Source organism: Nothoprocta perdicaria, unplaced genomic scaffold (assembly GCF_003342845.1).
Source record: "Nothoprocta perdicaria isolate Ctin4 unplaced genomic scaffold, notPer1 scaffold_266, whole genome shotgun sequence".
In the NCBI taxonomy this organism is placed as follows: Eukaryota; Metazoa; Chordata; class Aves; order Tinamiformes; family Tinamidae; genus Nothoprocta; species Nothoprocta perdicaria.
In genome coordinates this window covers 547,036-567,344 of record NW_020455495.1, presented here as the reverse complement: position 1 = coordinate 567,344, position 20,309 = coordinate 547,036, and the positions used below count along the sequence as shown (strand labels likewise).

Below are 20,309 nucleotides of genomic sequence, written 5' to 3'. Positions count from 1 at the left end.
TTACCATCAAGATGGGAGCTTGATTCTCTACTACATTTACAAATTGCAGAAGCAACTGTCTATTGTACTGAATCTTGTACGCTTTGCTTGTCTTTTCTCACAGCCTCTTCCTGAGAAGTTTGTGGTGAAGGGTGTTGTTGATCGGTTTTCTGAAGAATTTGTGGAAACAAGAAGGAAGGCATTAGACAAATTCCTGAAAAGAATCACTGATCACCCGGTGCTTTCTTTTAACGAGCACTTCAATGTGTTTCTCACCGCCAAGGTAAGCCAGAAGCTTCTAGTCAAATCACAGACAAGGACTATAGAAAAATGGGCACTCTTGCAGTCTTACTTGAAGTGAAGYTAAAACAGTATTAATAAAACTGTTTGCATTAGCTTGCTCAAATGAAGCACTTATTTTGACGAGCTGACTTCAGAATAATGCTGTACTCGCTGAGGGCCTGAGACCCCAATCACCTACCTCTCTCCCCATGCCTCTACTCCTTAAACTTAACTTAAACTGAATGGCTGCAGCCAGCCCAAAATGCAGAAGTTGCTTAGTGCCCTGGGTAGCCCAGCATAGGAAGTGCTGTTCTGCTTTTTGTCGAAGTATGAGGCAACTYTCTTAACTTCTTACATATCTTATCCTCTTCCTCCCCTAATCCTCCCCTGTTCCTCCCCTGAATGAATGATAAAGGCTTCATCCTTAGTACTGTCTGGGTTTTGTCTTGAGTATATAGAGTTTGTAATGAGCCTCTGGGTGAGGAGTAGYGGCGGGAGAAGAGCAGATAGCTGCTTGTGGCCGTCTCTTGTGCACTGTTGTACTGGGATTTCAGAATGACTCMGTGTGAGAAATCACGAGACCCTGTCCTGGTTCAGTAGAGAAATCAAGGCTTCTTTCAGTACCCCATGTGGACTAGCATGAATTGTAGATCAGAAAGACAGGAACACTTGAATAGTGGCTCAGCTAAAGGGTCATTACTTGATGCCTGCCCACAGGTGACTTGTCTTCCATCTGTCCTAAGCACGAAGGAAATACTGCATTTAAGAATAAGCATTAGCTGCTAAGTTGTCCCCCTTATGTTAATCAGACGTATCTTTGACTTGCATAAATGCTTGGAAAAAATAATGTGTCTGTTTCGAAGATGGCATGGTCTATAATACCATGTATCAATTCTCAACCTTTRCATGTGTATTTGTTTTGCAAATTTTCGTGTTGAATCGAAAAACCTCACTAACTCTTGAGCTTGCTTTGAGATGTTAAATAGTGACCTCTACTGGAAGGAGTGGAGCACAAAATGGATGACTAATGGCTTAGCTAATTAGAACCCGTGTTTTCTGATGTTCTGTCAAGATGAAATCCTCTAATCCTTCAGATTTCATTTAAAAAAAAAAGAAAGAAAGAAAAGAACTTTTTTTCACAGGTTTTGAGTGACTTCCTGTCTGTGCAAACACTTTAGCAATAAAACCTGAGTTTTTTGTGCAGGCTGCTTCAGACCCAGCCTGAGCTGCAGTCTGCCTTGCAAAGCAGCTGTGTAAGTTTCCCTGTAATGTGCTCTTTTCCGCCTTCCCCCAGCTTCTGTTTGGCTACCATTTGAGGTGAATGGATGAATGCATCTAGTCTTAATGAATTGAGTAGCTCTGTATTAACCTATTAAAGCCATATGAATTTGTGTTGCTATTTTGAATTATGACTTGTATGCCACCTTTAGTATAGTGTGAATGAATGGTATGAAGAGACTTGGTGGAAAGAAACGTGTGCTATTATTATGTCTTTGGTGACCATACAAGAGCAAGAGAAATTCTGGCCATGCACCAGGAGATGCTGCTTAGCGCTCACCTGTAAAATCTTTCATGTTGTTCTTTGGGTAGAATATTTCTGTCCAGGGCTTTTCTTAAAGCAGTGCCTAGAGGTAACTTGTACAAAGTGAGCATGAGTCCTACACTAAATGAATCTTTTGTCTTTACAACATTTTGTCTTGACTAAAGTGTTTTTCATTTGTTCATCTTCCAGTATGCAAGTTGAATATATATATGTATATATATATTTTTTTGTACCTTGCCAGGATCTTAATGCCTACAAAAAGCAAGGGATGGCATTGCTGTCGAAGATGGGAGAGTCTGTCAAATATGTCACAGGAGGCTACAAACTAAGAAGTCGGCCACTGGAGTTTGCAGCTATTGGAGAGTATCTAGACACGTTCTCTCTAAAGCTTGGTACTATTGACAGGATAGCACAGCGGATTATCAAAGAGCAGTTGGGTAAGGTCATGGCATCCTGTCAAAATACTTCACACTGAGTGCTCTGCATCTTGCTCTGGTTGATAACACAGCTGAGAATTCATATCCTTGAACCTGGCCCGTAACCAGCTTCATGCACTGACTGTGACAATCTGAATTTAATGCCTCTTGCAGTTTTAAAACAGATTAAAAACTCACACAATATCCTCTCTTAGCTTAACTGTATAAAAAATAGCCTTGTCGTTATGCAGACCTACTTTATTACTGGAAGTTTCAATTTTATAAAGAATTTTGGAGAATGGTCTAGATTCCAGTTTGAAGAGTCCAGATAAGATTATGAGAATGGGAAGGTATCTTTCATGACAAAGCCAGCTTTTGCGTATGGTGAAGAAGGAGCTTTGTTTCCTGTACATGAGGCTTGTAGGAGCAGTCAGTGTAGCTGGAGGTAGCTTGGACTAGTCACCTATGCAGCTGTGGAGCTCTGACTCTCAAGGTACTAATGTAATACAAGACTTGGTCCCTAGAAGGGCTCAAGTTTGCCGTGCTTCGTAGGATGTTCTTGCTCTCTGTAATGTTTACATAACACTACCATGCTCTTTATTTATCTGCTTTTTTCCTCTGGCTTTTGCAGAATACTTGGTGGAGCTACGAGAATATGGACCTGTTTATTCAACCTGGGGTGGGCTGGAGGTTGAATTAGCGGAGCCGCTGGAAGGGGTGTCTGCCTGTATTGGGAACTGCTGCACAGCTCTTGAAGAACTCAGCGAAGACATGTCTGAAGACTTCCTGCCTGTGCTTAGGGAATATATACTGTACTCGGAATCAATGAAGGTAAAGGGAACCGTGCAATGCAAGAAAATGATACTGTGTTTTCRTGGGGTGATTTGTCAATGAATTTGTTTTTCCTAGCTGTGAGAAGGCTTGTTGGTACAAGAAGAGGGAAATAAATAGTATGTTAAAACAGGAATGTGTTTTCATTGTCAAGTCAGAACTTTGTGTGTTTAGTGGGAAGCTACCTGAGTAGTACTATCTATCTGCTTGCCAGCTGGACAAGGTAAGGTCATAAAGCTAGACTGCACATGAAATATCATGGAGTCACTTCTTGTGAGATGTCACATGGCTGTCCAGCACTTGAACTGTTAGAAAATCAGTTGAATCTCAGATGTTGATTATTGAGTTATGACCTGGCCTGCGGAAGGCAGCACTAGCAGCTGTGCAAGCTGTCTCAGGTATGTGGTGCTGTTGGATAGCTCCTCTTGGAAACATGTGTCCAAATGACAAATACTGTTATCTCTCCACASAGCATCAGGATGTGTCATACTAAGTTATTAACATTCACACTGAGTTCTTAACATTCTATACATACTAAATAACTGTTTGAAGATATTGCTTTGTCACTGTTAATCTGTTTAAGAACATGCTATCTTATTGTTTATGGAARAGCTATTTTAATACAGTCTTTAGCAACAGGAAGAGAAGAACTGAGTTTGCATCACCGAAAAACGAAGAGCTCTAGTTCTGGCTGTAGCAGGATTTTTTGCAGTGCATCCATGGTGTACAGAATGTAGTAGTAGTCCCTTYATTGAGCACTAGCAAATTCCTCCTGAGGAATTTCCTCTTGGAAGAATCATTATAAGGTCATGGAATGACTTGTTTAGAGGTATTTAGCAACTTATTGGGAAACTAGAGTCTGAACAAGGTAGACAGTGTCAGTCTATGGTCTAGACTAAGGCCATATTCTTAGTCCTCCTACATTTCTCAAAATAAGCATTTGAAACGCTTGAAGGATTCTCTTCCCAACTTCATATGATTAGTTATATGACTTCTGGCTTCCTTAGGAGAAGCAAAGTATTCTTGCACAAGGTTTGATATTAATCCTCAAAGTTTCTGTTTGCTTTYATGGTCATGGCGTTTGACTCCAGCATAGACCAAATGCATTTCCATGATAGGACAGCTAACACCCACACATTGTTGGCACACTGAACTGTGGATAGAAGCCTTGTCTGGAGAGGATAAAAGATTTTTCTTGGAATGAGACCATGTCAGTTGATAGCAAAGACGCTTAAATGCAGTCTTCAAGCTTAAAGATAGTCTTTAGTCTCTCTGCTTCAAAATTTTCTTGTGTTAATTGACTGAAGTACCTATTTTGCTCAATGTACTCTTGCTTTCTTGCTTTATTTCTATATTATTGAGTTGACTTCATCCCTCTATTTGTATTTCCTGCTAAATAGCTGGATATAATCAGTTGTCTTGATGTGGTGGAACTATCACACTTGCAAAACAGTGGTTAGTAAGAGCAGCTAGTAAGGCTTACTGTAAGGCTTGGGATGTATCCTGTGAGCTTTACCCTGCCTTAGAATGAAGGTAAAGAGTGTTGCTAGTTAAGACTTTTCTCCCCTTTTAAATCCCTTCCAAGAGCTGGAGCTGAAACCTGTCAGGTCATACTTAACTCCTTTTCACTAGGCTTGAGGATGTCAATTTGTTACCACTGCACTATATAGGTACTACATTGTTTTCCAAACACTGTAAAATTCCATAAGTAACCCAAAATATGGCAATTCTTCAAATGAAAGAGACTTTCTATTGAAATAACTGTCGTCTTCACTAGCAGTGCAGTCCTGATAATCAATTGCTGAGAGTYCTGTTTGTGAAATTAAAGAATGTTTTGGTCTTTCAGAGCAAAGCCTTTTCTTTCCCAGGGACACTTGATGAAAATTAAGCCATGGATGTTTGCAGATCAGTAGAGCTTTTATAGCTTTTTCTGCTGCAAGCTGGACTCCAGCAGTAGGTAGGGGAACTTTGTTTGTAGAGTGACTGTGGCGAGATGAATGCCCCTCAGAGCAAGAAGCATAAGGTGATTTTCACTTTTTGTGACTGATGCTCCCTTTAGTGTGCTGAGGAGCAGTGATCTACCTGGTGGGCCAGCACAGTGGGGAGGAAGAGCCCCATATTTCCAATTGAGATACATCGTTCCAGGGAATCCCCATCTCTTGCCTCAGACAGGTAGATTTCTTTGAAAGCTCTGCAGAAGCTGGGGGAGGTCAGCACCGCAGGCTTCACTTAAAGTGCCATCCTGGTTGTGGGTGGGAGAGGCCTGTTTTAAAACTGAGGCCAAGAGAGCGATTAGCAGATCCCATGTGAAATCCTGTGAGAAGAGGTGCTTGTCGGCAAATGTGCAGGACAATGTTTTTGAGGTACATTGCTGTTCTACTGGAGGGCACATCACAAATTCTGTTCTCAATTTTGTGCTTATATTAAAATATTGTTTGAATTCTACACACTTAACACTGCCAGCAAGGACTATCGAATCATGCAGTCTTCTGCTGTGTGCTTCAGCATTGCTCCTAATGCGTATTTAAACAGCTATATCTTGAATATTTAACCATCTCTTCAAAAAGAGTGCTSCAAGTAAGGATTCATTCATGAGGTCTAGCCGTAGTGGGAAGCTATGTACAGTGAAACAGTACAGTTATCTGTTGCAATCAGTTATCATTGCAGCCTAACAAGGACACTCGTGGACGAGTCCTGCGGATTTGTCCAGGTGGTGAAATGTCCCAACTCAYCACAACCGCTGGGACTAGTGGTTTAGTTCTGGTCCCAACTAATTGAAATGCGGTATGTGAAAAGAAGCTAAAACTTTCTTCTGCAAGTGAGGCCTCAACTTGCAGAAGTGCTGTATGGATTGTGGTAAGTGAAGGGACTGTAAGATGAGACCTCAGCTAGCAGAAGTGTTGTATGGATTGTGGTAAGTCTAGGGACTCTTGGTAGTACAGAGCATTTCTTGAAGGCTCCTGAAACATTAATCTTCATTTCATATGAGGCAAATAAAAGGAAAAACAGCATCTTTCCCACCACTTTCAAGTCAGTCATTAATAGATACCTAAACCTGTGTTCAGAAGCATATAGTTAATAGTCCATAGTGCTTGGGGAAAAATGGGCACCTGCCCTTTGAATTTAGTCTGCTGATACCTGTTAATCATTGGCTAATCTGGGTGCAGATCTAGCTTCCCACACTGACTGTGCTCATGAAAACTCAGTGCAATTGCTGGAGGCAGTTGCTTTTCTGAAAATAAATTTCAGCTTACTTGAGTTCAAGATGCAGTACAAAGTATGAATRCCTGTTAAATATACTCAAGCACAGAAGGGCTGTTCCACAAAGTTGTGGAAGTTCAAAAATATTCTGCAACCAGTGAGAATATTGTGTTTTTCAAACTGTAATGCTTGATTACATCTCTTTGGGGAGAAAAACAAAACAACAGAAAAGCTTAAACTGTTGAAGATTTATGTTCTTAAATTGATTTTTTTCTCTTTTTTACATAAATTGTTTCAACTTTTTGGATCAGTTGCTCTTCTTGTTTATCAAGGAGTGGATTTTGTAAAGATGCTGAATGTGGTTTCTCATATCACTAATTGGTCTTCCAGAATTGGTCTTCCCTCCTGTGGAATGCCATATTTTTAGAACTGCAAGTTGATCCTTGCTTAGCTTAAGAGGGTGCAAAGGGATGAAGATGGTAAAGGTGTACATACRTTAATATAAGTAAACAGGAAACAAAACTAGATTGGCTTCTAGAGCTCTAAGATCCGCTTAAATTTTGAGATGTATGTTACTATAGGCAGCAGTTCACATGACCAGTCCTCGTTTATTGGTGTTGCTGAAACTATTAAAGGGACTAGTTACCTCCTCTTGTCCTAGTGAGGTACAGAAAGGAACAGGAACCCTTGAGGCACAATCTGGCCAAACTGACTGCAAGAGGAGCTCTAAGCACTTTTAATGATCCCATCTGCAGAACTGGAAAGCATTAGCGGTTGTTTCATTTGTGAAAAGTAAAGAAATAAGTCACTTGGTATGAGACTAATGTTCTGCTTTGCAGACACAAAACTGCTTGTTCCATACTGGTGTATTCTTGAAAAGACCTGATTTCTTTTGATTGTTTCCAAGCTATAAGAAAAATATGGCCCATGGATGCAGTACAGGATAAAGGTAGCATTTTTTATGCTACTTTACTGTAAGAAGCATCTGTCAGTAAAATGCCTGCTATGTGACAYGCATGCAGCACAGTATTCCCACGTGAAGTGAGCTTTTCATAAGCCACCATGTGTACGGTGTCTCCCCCTTCCCTCARTCCCTGAAACTGGTCTAAAACCAGGCTGAACTTAGTTTTAACATAGGAATGTAGCTGTTCGTTCTAAAGGAGTTTAAATGAAGAGGGGGATATTACTACCCTCTATGATATCTTTTCCTGGCTGTGCTATAATCTCTCTGCTGCTTGAGGATATCAAAAGCTTTGGACTAATCCGTGACAGCTTTTATGTATTTGTTTATCCTCTTCATGCTAGTAATAGGTCATCTGATGAATTGACTTAGCCAGGTTTATGTTCATGGTTACATGTGAGCTTGTGCCTTACATTGCCCTAGCCCCTCTCCCTGATCCTTCAAGAGCAGGAGGAGGCTTTCCACATTACTGCTCTTTATTTTTAAAAGCTGTTTCATAAATCCTGTAAGAAAGGATAAAATACTGAGAGGCAGGCTGTGGTTAAATTAGCACTTAAGCTGTATCACTTGGCAGTTTCTTGTAGAGTGGGGAGGGCAGGAACAAGAGGGTCCATCTCACAACTGTCTTTTCTCTTGTGCTTAGAATGTGTTGAAGAAGAGAGACCAAGTCCAAGCGGAGTATGAAGCAAAACTGGAAGCAGTAGCTTTGAAAAAAGAAGAACGTCCAAAGGTTAGCACTTGATACTACTGCACAAAAGCACCCTGCACTTCAGCTGCGTTCTGAGAAAGTGAAGGAAGCTTGTTTTGCCGAGGTCTGGTTTCCTCTTCTGCAGTACAAGCAGTATCTCAGACAAGAGTTTGTTGGTGGCATACTGGTGTCAAAGAAAAGTGTAGATGTGAAAATGCATTGCCTGTATAGCTACGTGCTTGCTGTTGATCTCCCACTGTTCAGAGAAGGGTGGCTGCAACCAGACAGTAGCAGCGAATTATCCTGTCCTGTGTAGACATCTGAACAGCACTCCAGAATTCATCTGGGAGAGTGTTTAGTGGCACAGATTGTAACAGTGCTAAAACACTCCCTGAAACACTCAGTCATGTCTGCTGGCTAAGTTCCTCAGCCCTGGTGCTGCAGAACTGCATTGTAGGACACCTACTATTCCCTCTCTGTGGGGGGGTCTTCTCATGTGATGCTGAACAGATGCATCAGCTGTCTCTTGGTGACAGATTTTGGTCAGGCTTCATGCAGAAACAAGGCAGTAAATCCGTGTTCTTGTGCTTCTGCCTTACTGTGCGTGTATCTTAAATCAGGACATTGTCCAGTGATGAAAGTAGCTGTTGTTTTGTCCCTCTATCTGCTGGTTTGGGGTCTTTTTTGTTGTTTGTTTGTCTTTTGACTCCCCTTCCTCCCTTTCAGTTAATAACTAAGGGATCATTTTCCAGTATTAGGACTACTCTGTAATGATTTCTAACTGAAAGATTCACATAATGTCTTTAATTTAGAAGTGGTAGTCCTCCACAACAAGCCTAACTTGTATTTCCAATTCTTGAGCTTGTTTGTCACAGACTTTACAGATAGCATTATTAAGATGATTCGAATATGTTGTGGTGCTCTCTGTTTTTGTTTGCCCCAGTACTGGATGGTGTGCTCTTAATTCCTCAGTATGGTTTTAGGTGAACACCCACCCTGATTCACCTGGATGGAAATGGGTCTACTGTGTCCAGCAAACTACGTGAAGCTCTTCAGGCATTTGGCATTGCTAGGATCTTGATGCAACAGAACTGCTGAAGTGTGATAATCTTTCAACTACGAAAGGCTTACTGGCAATATTGTGCAAAGCACAACACCTAGATAGCTATCTGAACACTTCTTGGAATACTTGGCACTCAAGTAGTATAAGCATTTATTTTGGCAAACTGATACACCTTTTTTTTTGTAAAACAAATATCTTCATGTAACACAGGTAGAAAAAGAAAGCAACTTCTTGTGTTCACACAGCTGGTAGTTCCCCATTTTCAGAGCCCCCATCCTGTCATGAGCTGTTCCTTGCAACACATTTTGCAGTCAGTGACTTCGTAGTGTTGGCTATGACCTGCTGGCTATGACCTGCAGTGAATGGCATTTATGTTCCTCAGGGTATAACTAGCTGATTTGCAGGGAATGGCATTAAAAAAAATCCAGGCTTATTTTTTTTTAAAATCTCTAAATGAGGGCCTATCTCCTTGATCTCTTCCACTGGAGGGCGTTCTGAGACTCACAGAATCATGCTGTGTTCTCAGACACTGTCATCAGGCAGTTCTCAAATTGAGTTGATCAGCTAACGACTCAACAGAGTATAAATCTGGAAGGCTCCTTGGGCTATTGCAAATGACTGCCCAAAATACTGTCATTTCCTTTGAAAGCATGGTACAGGCTCTCCCATGAGGGGCCTTTTTGCTAGTTTAGAGGAAAGACCACAGACTCTGCAGTGATGCTCCTTGCACATTTTGACATATGCTGGAGCTGTTTTTGCATTAATCCAGCTAGCATAGTGAAGTGCAGATTTTATTTCATTGTAACAAGACAATATTCCCTTTTAATGATATTTGGTCTTTGACTCTGCCTTGAGGCTTTGCAGTGTGATATTCTGTGGGAAAAATAATATGTCAGTACAGAAGAAGTAGAAGCTGGCCATGTTAAGAGAAGGCAGCCTTGTTCCCAAAAACCTGGAAAGGCAGAAGCATCATGTGCAGATGTAGATCACCTGGTAAATGTTTCTTACTGCTTCAGAACCATTTGTTACTCAGTAATGAGACTGTATAGGGGMTTTAACAGTTCATGCTGTTAAGTAATGCCATCTATGCTTGAGCTGGTGAATTCTAGAAGTGGGACACAATTAAAGTATTGGAATCTGCACAGGAATTGCATTAAATGACATACATTTAGGCGCCCAACGACTTACTGTACAATGAGATGGCCAAACTGCTGAACCTGTYACTTCGTTCTCAAGGCTTGTCTGCATGTATAACTCTTCTCAGTTTACACTGATAAATGCTTGCCACTGACATAGTGATATGCCCTCCTAGAATGTCTTTATGGTCCAGAAGGTTGTCACTTCTTAGGGTTATTCAAGTCACATGAGGACAGCTATTTGTAGCAGTTGTAGCTACTTCCCCCAAAATCCAGCTTCCTTTTTCTCAATGCTTTTCTGATAGTGTAATATTAATTAAATACTAACTACTGATAAAAACAGATAAAAAGCAGCAAAATTGATTCCACTTATGCCCAGACTTGGTGTTTGAACTTCAGAGTAGATGTCAAATACTTAAAAGCAGATTAAGTTAAAATGTTGGTTCTACAGTACAGTTCTACTGCTTACAGTAGCGTAAGTCACTACTACTGAGTTGTGACTTGCGTTTGATGACACTACTGTACTAAAAGGAAAAGTATTTGCTGTTATGAATAGGCCCAGTGCAGAGGCTGCTTTCATGAAGATTTTCATGAAGAGATTTTCCTGAAGCTTGTTGCTGCCTTTCCTTAAGCAGTGCATGCATGATGCATTCAGTGAGAACTGGGTTGTCCCTGTAGATCTGTTCTGTTCTTAAACTTCTAAGTCTTATAATTTTATCTGAGTGTCACTAAGTAGTGCCAARCATCAGTAAGTGTATAAGTTTCTACTTCTTAATGTCGGTTTTCCAGCCTTAACTAGCAATRTTGTGGAAGGTTCAAACTACCCTCCTGTTGTCTACGCGTAGCCCCTTGAAGCTGAGGAAGATGCCTCCTTTCAGATAACTGTACTGCGTGGTCATTTCTGAGGGGAAGCATGCCAGCACAAGCAGACGGAGCCCGTGGCCTCAGAGGAGGAAATCTTTGCTCTGTCATCAGAATGAGAAGTGACCTTCCTCTTTGGAAGCCTGATTTGCCAAAAAAAAAAAAAAAACCAAACAAACAAAAAAAAAACCTCTTAAGAGGACAACAAGGAACATTTGCAGAACCTTGTAGTGGTTCCTCGCATAATTGATACTTTCAGAAGACTTTCTCTCTGAGAGGTAGTAGGAGGGAAGAAGACAGAATACATAAGAGATTTTTCTCATGTTACAGGAAATTGTGGGATTTTTCTCATGAATTAGGAAATACCTAATTCAGCTGTAAATGAGAAGGGGGAGAGGAAGGTTGGCCTGTAGCTGCAGTGATGCTGCTCCRTTTGAGAATCAGAAGCCGAGCTTAGGCACCCAGAACATAAGCAGAGTGGATTTGCTGTACACGCGCCTCCAGCAATCTCTTCATCAGTCTGTCTCCATCCCTGGCGTGGAGATGGATGAACACAGCTGCCCACCACCTCATACAGGATAGAACATGCTGAGTAATGACTCTTCAGCTTGTTGGGTCTTGTCTCCCTGCAGCCATTGCTGAGTTTATTTGAGGTGGCCACTGGACTATCCCTTGCCCCTTTGTCCGTAGCCTTATTCAGAGAGATTTGTGTTAATTTAGAGTCTAGCACTCACAGCAACTGTTTGAATTTTCATTTCCTTTGCTTCAGGTACCCACAGATGTTGAGAAATGTCAAGACCGAGTAGAGTGTTTCAATGCTGATCTGAAAGCAGACATGGAGAGATGGCAGAACAACAAGCGACAAGACTTTAGGCAACTACTCATGGGGATGGCAGATAAAAACATCCAGTACTACGAGAAGGTATGTGCCATTGCAGGGGCGTTTGCAGGAATAAAGGTTTTCTCCTGAGGTGGTGATGAATCTTCAGGAAGGGTTCATGTTGTCTACCAGAAGAGAGTCTTGGATGCCTGGCATTAATTCCAAAGCTGCTGAGAAAAAGAGCCTTCCACAGCACTATTGTAGCCTGTTGAACTACTGGTCATGCTCAAGGGATCTGCATGAGAATAACTATCTCTTGCAGGGCAAGTGCACTTGGTGCTGCGTGCTTGTATCTCTTGGATTCAACTGCCAGCTTTTCTGAGTTAGCATAAAAAAGTTCTAACCTTTTTTTCACTTTTCTGAGGCTGCTTGTCATGCCAGCTCCTTAAGGGAGACAGTAAAATAATCCAGAGGGGTAGCCACCACTGAGTTCAGTTAGTTGATTTTATTCCTCAGTGCAAGATTTTTGCGATAATAACATGCACTATCAACTGAAGGGATTTTATAGGGGTAGACTTATCAATTAGTAAATAGTAAATAGCAATTAACGCAACTAAATGGAGTGCAGTGCTTGTCCCAGTAAAATGTTAGAGTTTCTTCACCCTGAATGGACGCTCAGTCTGCCAGGAGTTGGCAAATGCTCGTGTTTCATAGAATCATAGAATGCTGAAGGTTGGAAGGCACCTCAGAGGTCATCTAGTCCAACCCCCCTGCACACGCAGGGTCACCCGGAGCACGGGGCACAGGGCTGCGTCCAAGCGGGTTTTAAAGATCTCCAGAGAAGGAGACTCCACAACCTCTCTGGGCAGCCTGTGCCAGGGCTCTGTCACCCTCACTGTCAAGAAATGTTTCCTTAAGTTCCTGTGGAACTTTTGGTGCCTCAGCTTGTGACCGTTTCCTCTAGTCCTGTTGCTGGCCACCACTGAAAAGAGGCCACCCCCTCCTCCTCACTGCCTCCCTTGAGGTATTTATAGACACTGATCAGGATCAGGTGTTTCTGCACCCTAATTGTACAGGGGACTCAACCTTATGAGGAGTTCCCTTAGCCCCGAGTTCCAGGTAAGGGGAGGGAGGGATGCCCTTGTTGCAGCTGGAGGAGCTGGTCAGGTGTCGTTACCCATCCCTGCTCAGCTCCTGGGTGCTTTACACCCTCAGGGAAGGAGGACGTGACTGCGCGGTGGTCACCCTCACACGGTGATCCTTCTGGAGTCACAGAGAGAGAGATCCATGAGAGTATCTGCTCTTTGCACCATCAGTGAGATGGGTTTCGTTCCCTTATCAGCTGTTTTGCAAGTGTATCAGTTCTTTACCAGTTGGGTATTGTTTGCAGATTTTAGCGAAGTGAGACCGCCCTGCCTCCACAAGACTTCCCACTTCCTTGTCTTGTTGGTGGCAAGAGTAGCCAGGCTTCTGCGTCACTTCTCTGTCACGCTGGCAGAGTTTGTGCAGTTCAGTGGTTTTGGGTGTTAACTCTTGACCTGCCCTTCGCTGCTCTGATAAGGGATTAAAGACTAACTGAATGCCCGTCAGTGTCCCTGCAGCTGAGCAGTGCATTTGCTCATTTAAGTTTGCTCTTTGMAGCAAGAAATATTTTTAGTAAGAAAGCATCTAATCAGTTCAGGGCATACAACTAGAAGTATGCCTTCACTAAAATTAATAAAAGATTAGGAAAAAGCTTAGTCAGTAGTAACTTGTGACTGTAAGAACTGAGGATGAGTTTGCCTATTCCCAGTGCTTATTAGAACACATTTGATGGTCTGCTTTGTCCGTTTGGACTTCTGGGCTATTGGGAAGTAATGACATAAGCAAGGGCTATACATCAGATAAGTATTCGTGTTTGGGAAAATAAGTCCTCGTCTTGGAGAAACCTTCTAAAAGTCCACAAGCCAGACTCCACATTTGTTTTACTATTGCCAATTAAACAAACGCAGTGGGGTCAAGTCTCTGAATTTGGTTGGGATATCTTGTATCTCTGAAAACCCTACTTCCTTGGATTGTTTCAGTAAGTTTGGTGGAGATAGTTTATAATACTTGCTGTTATAAACCACCAGCTACACCAGCCATCTCTGACAGACATGCCACAAAAATGTGAACTGCTACCAAAACTAGTTTATCTGCCTRGCTGGTAGCACTTTGTTTTTTAACTTCAGCAGAATTTAGGTGATGCTTGGTTGTTGTCAGAAGTATGGGTTTTTTATGACTTGAGCAATCTGATGAGTCAGAGAGCTTTTATTTTGGTAAGGAAATATATATTTTTTCCTAACACTTTCTTGCTGTTCGAACTCTTACTTTTTACCTGCACTAATCTACAAAAACCCTGGTAGCCTTCCTGACCTTACATTCCACAGATCTGGATGGGTGGGTCAAAAATTACAGGAAGCTGTATGCAGTCTATTTATTTAACCTTTATTTCTTTTCTTCAGTGCCTTACGGCGTGGGAGTCGATTATACCACTATTGCAAGACAAGCCAGAGACCAAATAAGAAGTCCAAATAAGAAGTACCTTCATGGACAGTCTAGCACTTCTGTGCTCAGTACCACTAGGCATACTGGAACTGTATGAAGGACTCTCTTGTTGAGTTAACTGAAGTGCCAGCTGTGTTTAGGCTGGAACAGACCTTCTGAAAACTATTTGATTTTTTTTCCTCATTGTCTGTGTTTAAACTGGGTAATATTTCATCTTTTTGAGTTACCTTGAATGGTTCCTTCTCCATCCTATGGAGTAATCCTGGGATTATAGTGAAAATGCATGGGGATCTAAATAAAACTTACCTCTTTAGTATAGAAGGAACTGATGAGTGGAACACTAAAAAGATGAAAATAAACTCTACTGCAAGGTGCCAAATGATGTCTTTATTACCATTTTGTTTTGTTCAATTTAAAAAAGAAATAATTATTGCCTTCATACAGTACTTCCTAACCACTCCTTATGTATGTTGTAGATGGAGAGGGAAAGACTGGAAAAGAAGGTTTTCTGTTTTGCTGCCACTTGTATGGTCCATCTAGATAAAATGATTTTCTCTACTTTTCTGTCTGGGATTTGGACTGGTTCTAGATTGAACATACTGTCACCAGCTGCAGAAAGCCTGGGATGCAAGCATGAACTGTGGTTTCTGTGAGTGTGGCATGCTCTTGGTTCATACTGAACGTCTCTGTTTACCTTGGTGATTATGAAGTAATGTCAGTAGGCTGACGTGTACTTGTGACTGAATTGGGGATAAAATAGACCTGGGCGTGGGACTGGGTTAAGTAGCAGCCTCCCGAAGCTTCTGGGGATGATGGAAACAAGTATGAGTCTTCGTTGTATTTTTCCTTTTTCTAAAGCTATCTCTGGAATTTGCATGGTAGAATATTCCTGATCCCTTTTTAARTCTATTTTTTTCTGAACTAGAGCTCCTTTGGGCTTGATCACCAAACGTACTTGCTGTAGTAAAGATAGAACTTTGCTTTCTCTCTCTCTCTCTCTTTCTTTGCAGCAGCCAAAAGCCAAAAAGTGTCAAGTACTTGCTTATATCAAGCATCATCATGAGTGTGAAACTTGCCTTATAAGTGTCAGTGAGGTCTGGTAAGGAAAAAATAAGATATTACCCCTGTAAGGTACATATAGTGTTCATATCTGTCCTTGAGCCACATGGAATATGTTCTGAGACTCCATTCAGTTTCTGTTGGCCTTAAATGTAATTGCTTGTGCAAGTCCCTTCTTTCCTTTTCTCTCATGCTCCAGTCACATGTAACTGCTCCCATGTTGATAGTGGCCTTAGATAACCTCTAGAGAACCTAATGCTGCCATGACGGATCTGAGATCCGTCAGAGAATTAACAGCATGCAGATAATTCTGGGTTATTAACAGCATGCAGATAATTCTGGGTTAACTCTTCTATCTGTTAAGAATGAGGAGGTTTGGGGCTTGTGTCAAAGTAACATCAGGACTGGAAGAAATAAATAGCCTTGAATGCTTCTACTAAACTTCGGAGCGACTGCTTGATCTCTTGGAAGGAACCTGAGTTCAGTAATTGGAAATTTACAACTCTCCTGCTATCCTGTGGTGATGTATCAAATACCACTTTGGTTTGGATTGTGTCCTTAAACACTAGATGTGCCTGAAGTACCTCTGCTCAGCTCGGAGTCTTTATAGCAACCATCAAGATGAGTTATCATAGTGCCATGGTGGTTGCCAATGTGATAGGCCACGTGTGGGAAAAGTTTAAGGCATTTAAGAGGTTTTTGTTTTTGACATGACTTCCTTTAACAACTTGGGGGTGCTAAAGAAAAATTACACTTTGCGATTTAAGCTGCCAAGGTTTCATACACTTACTTGGTGTAACAAGGAATTCTACTTTACATTGCTCTTAGGATGCTCTTAGGTGCAGAACAACCAACTGCTCTTGCTTTTCAAAGAGAGGGTTTAGAGGGATTATGTTGAAGCAGTGCCCGGTATTTTTATCTATCTGTCTTCTCTTCTAAGATAAATTATTCTAAAAGCATATTATTAATAATCTGACCACCTTCAAGGATGCAGTCAGTAGATGAGCCATGTTCTCGATTCCAGTGCTCATGAGATAAACAAAAGGCTAGTCCTTCTAGGCCGTCCTGCCTCCCCACAAACTGAGATTATCTGGGTGTTTTCCTCAGGAAGCTTTTGTGACCCAGATCCTTTCTGTCACATGGAGTTTCCCAGTTGACTTTGCATCGTTGAGAGTCAACTGAAACTTATTTGGAACTCAGATTTAGATGTTGTTGTATCTACCCCATCAAAAAGGAGCACAAGATGAGCAGAAAATACCTTTCCTTTGCAGGTGAGTAAACTGTCTGATGCCTGACAAGATTTATGTGTTATTCCCCCACAGTGAAATAGATTGAGATTCTCAGTAAGGTTTTCTTGAGAAGTGCAGGTGAATATTAGGAGCATAACAGATAATGGCAAGTCACAAGTTTAAATTGTCAAAAAACAGTTTCTGCAGAAACTAAGTTTGGATTTTCTTTAATCCAAGGCTTCTGATTCTGAAGTCTTAGTCTTCACTACTGGAGCTAGTTGTGTTTTCATCTCAGATAAATCCCTTTTTGGTAAAACTGTTGAGAGGTAGGCAGACTGTTTCCTTCCTGAAGTGGCTCTGTGGCACCTACCAAAGTAATTGAGAGGAAAGGCTAGATCTGTTACTTCAGGCTGTGTATSCCTTGGAATAGGATTCCTTGGAGGACTGGAAAAAAACCCCAAACCTCTCAAATATCTACATGGAAAGTAAAACTTTACAAAAGAGGAATCCTATGCAAGAATCGTGTAGAAGAGTTTGTAGAAGTGGTAAGCACTACTGAGGAGTCTTCTTAAAAAAAGGTCTTCTTGWAAACCATGATATTATTATTGTGTGAGAAGCTGTGAAGTGTGGAGAGACTCCTGACTTTGAGACTTGATGCAGCAGGACAGGGAAGGCCAGCTTAGAAAAAGGCAAGAAACTTCTGTAGGATGTAGAGAGTAGGTTCACTAGGTGCTGTTACTGGGAGGCTGAGACCTGACTGAGCTGCTTGTGCAGCTTTGCAGGGTGTCTCTGTATTTTAAAAGCCCAAATGCTAATGGTTAAAAGCAAGAGATTCTGTGAAAGGGAAGCAGAGARTAGTGCAGGAGCTTCATGTTTCACCAACTTGGGTGTTCTATCACTTTGGGTCGCCTTCTATGCATTCAGTTAAATGATATCAAAAGTAGTTGCAGCCTTCCTGCAAGCCTATGTAGGATGCATGTCCTTAAACACTTAAATTAGCCCAGCCTACCTTTTAATCCAGAGCGAGACCAAGTTTTGGCTCCGAGAATGCCTAATTCACTGCTGTCTCCAATTACTTGCATGCTGTTTCTAGGGTTGTTTCTTACTCAAGTGGCACCAGCACAATAAAGCAAGCACTGAGATCCTGTTTTCATGCTCAGTTATGAACTATTGTTCATACATATCATCAGGTCCTGACTGTTGCAATAAACTTAGACATTAAAACATTACTATAGATTTTTCAGGTATCTATTGAAAAAGATGTGTTGGGTATAGCCTCTAAGGGCATTAACTCTTCAAACATAAATTGCATTAAAAATAAACTACCGATTCTTCAATGCAGTCTGTTTTGACTTATTTTTTTGTCACAGTGACACTTCTTCTAGCGATAAAGCAGTGTAACRAGAGGCAGAAAGGAACAAAAGCAAAGCGCAAGTGGCAGTGAAGGGGCTGCGGAGCTACCGTGAGAGAGTCTTGGAGGAGATGCTCTCCCCAGCCCGTTCATGGCGTATGCTGCCTCAGGTGTCAGTCCTGTAGACATTAACATACAGAAAAAAAAATCCCAGCCACACCAGGGACTGCCTGTGTTTTGATAAGATCCATGGTTTTCTTGAAACTTACTCATTCCTCTCAAGAAATTGTGCATGAATAATTTTGCAGGCTTTTAAAAGTCTAAGATTCAGGTGCTTATGACTGCTCTGTGCAAAATATGATAGGCAGAAATTAACTAGTTCATACTCCTTAAATCTTAAGGGTAGAACAGTCTTTCTCTTGGTATTTAACATTTTACTGCAATAAGCAATCAATAGGAGAAATGAGGTTTCTTTCTAAGATGGGGGATTTGCTAATACTTGCAAAATGCTTTTGACAGTAAATCTGGGGGCTGCAGGAATAATCTTTGACTATGAGGAATATGAAGGTTSCTTTTAAAACTCTCTGGGCAGTTCTACTTAGCAAATTTTAAGAAATCCAATGGATGTGATTAATTCTACATGTGGCACTATGGAGTACTACCAGTGTATCTGTTGCATATAAGTACTCTGTAATAAACTGGATGAGTTGTAAGCCTGTTTGACTAAAGCATGTTACTTGTCCAAAGAGTCCAAATGCTCTTTCCAGAAAGACATATATTGCCCTTATGTAAGTGACTTGCCAAAAGCTAGATGCTGCCCAAGCCAACCTTGAAGGTCTTGGTGCTCTGCACTTTGGTGATGAACCCTTTTGTTAACTCTGCCACTGGTGTACATATCTACGCCTCCAGATCCAGTTGGAGTCAGGGCTACTTTCCCACCAGCCAGAGGGACAGATATTTTTCTTACGATAGTGAGCAACCAGGGATTTTGGCCTTTAGCATATGGAAACAGCGCAGCACCACCTTTCTTCTCCTTCCCCTATACCTGTATATGTCTGCTCCTTCTTAAGGTTTAGAGAGCTATGCCACGTGCATGAAGGCAAGCTTGCTTTGACTGAGTTATGTTCAAATATCAGTACTGGAAACTGAACCATTGCTTGCTTATTGTGCAAAATGTGTACTACTTTTGACCTGTGTAAAAACCTGCTCACTGGAACACGTTTACTTCACATACTCACACCATTAAAAAACAAAATGAAAGCTGTGAAAAGACTTGTCTTTTGTGGATTAGCAGCTAAACAATGTAAAAATGGGAATGAGGCTTTCGTTTCATGCACTCAACCAAATTACCAACTATGCTCTTCTTCAGACTCATAGGTTATGAAATGTTGTCTTGATTTCTGGTGCTGGCATGCTTCTATTCCCTTTCATATATCTCTGTATAAATATACATTGTGCATTGTTTACTATGGAACTAGTATTGATGGAGAAAACATTTTGAGGTAAAATTGTTTGTAATGCTCTATTAGCGTGTACATTTTTTTAAAATGCACCATTTCTTTACCTCAATTAATTTAATGGAATGGACCAATAAATGTATTAAAATATTGCTKCTTTACCTAGAATAAATGTTTCTTTTCTTGCAGTCTTCACCTTTGAATTTACGATGTGTGCACGAGCTTTGTTGGCAGCTCACAGTGTAACTGCGAATGTGCTTCTCTTAAAAACCTGTTGCTCTGCAGGTGCAACTAAGTCTCAACTGTTCRTTGCTGAAATTGCTGAATTTCAGCAATTTCAACTTGAATGTGGATCCTGGAGGTGAAGGTCAGAGTGCAATAGGATTTGTAGAGGGGTAATGGGCATGGTAGTAACCCTCTGTGAGCCCCTGTGGAGGGGTAGATCTAGCCAGATGACTGCTACCTGGCATCAGGGTCCCTATGCCTCCTTTAAAAATTACAGTAGTGTGCCTCACTTGCCAATTCTTAAGTTATTACAAAAGTAGTATCTCCTGGTGGTATGAGTAGAAATGCCAGTATCAGCCCTTAAATGATGGGTGTCCTTCTGTTAAAGCATTTTAAAGACAGTCTTCTAGAAATCAGGAAAAGAAACATCTGCTCAGTAGTGTTTTATTGCAGAGATCACAAAACAGTGGCTTTTTTTTTTTTTTTTTTTTTTTTTAATATATTTCTGTATTTCAGTGCTCTTCCTTACACCATCAGTTAGTTAGCCTGACACCTCTGCGTGTTTGTCTCTATCCCCCTTCGGACTGCAGGAGTCTTGCAGACCCCTGCTCACAGGCAGCATGTTACATTGTGCCCCTTCCAAAAATGCCAATGTCACAGGGTGACCTTGGAATTTCTAAC

At 41.3% G+C, this 20,309-nt stretch overlaps 1 protein-coding gene across 1 annotated transcript in view; it reads left to right on the top strand.

The window, feature by feature from the left end:
- Positions 1–19,099, top strand: part of SNX30 (sorting nexin family member 30) — a 31,213-nt gene extending 12,114 nt beyond the window's left edge. Inside the window, exons 4-9 of the mRNA XM_026040780.1 lie at positions 104–262; positions 2,046–2,241; positions 2,852–3,051; positions 7,857–7,943; positions 11,731–11,883; positions 14,265–19,099. Coding sequence (XP_025896565.1) covers positions 104–262; positions 2,046–2,241; positions 2,852–3,051; positions 7,857–7,943; positions 11,731–11,883; positions 14,265–14,324 — 855 coding nt within the window. The 3' untranslated portion in view covers positions 14,325–19,099. The remainder of the gene's footprint in view (positions 1–103; positions 263–2,045; positions 2,242–2,851; positions 3,052–7,856; positions 7,944–11,730; positions 11,884–14,264) is intronic.
- The last annotated feature ends 1,210 nt before the right edge of the window (positions 19,100–20,309 follow it).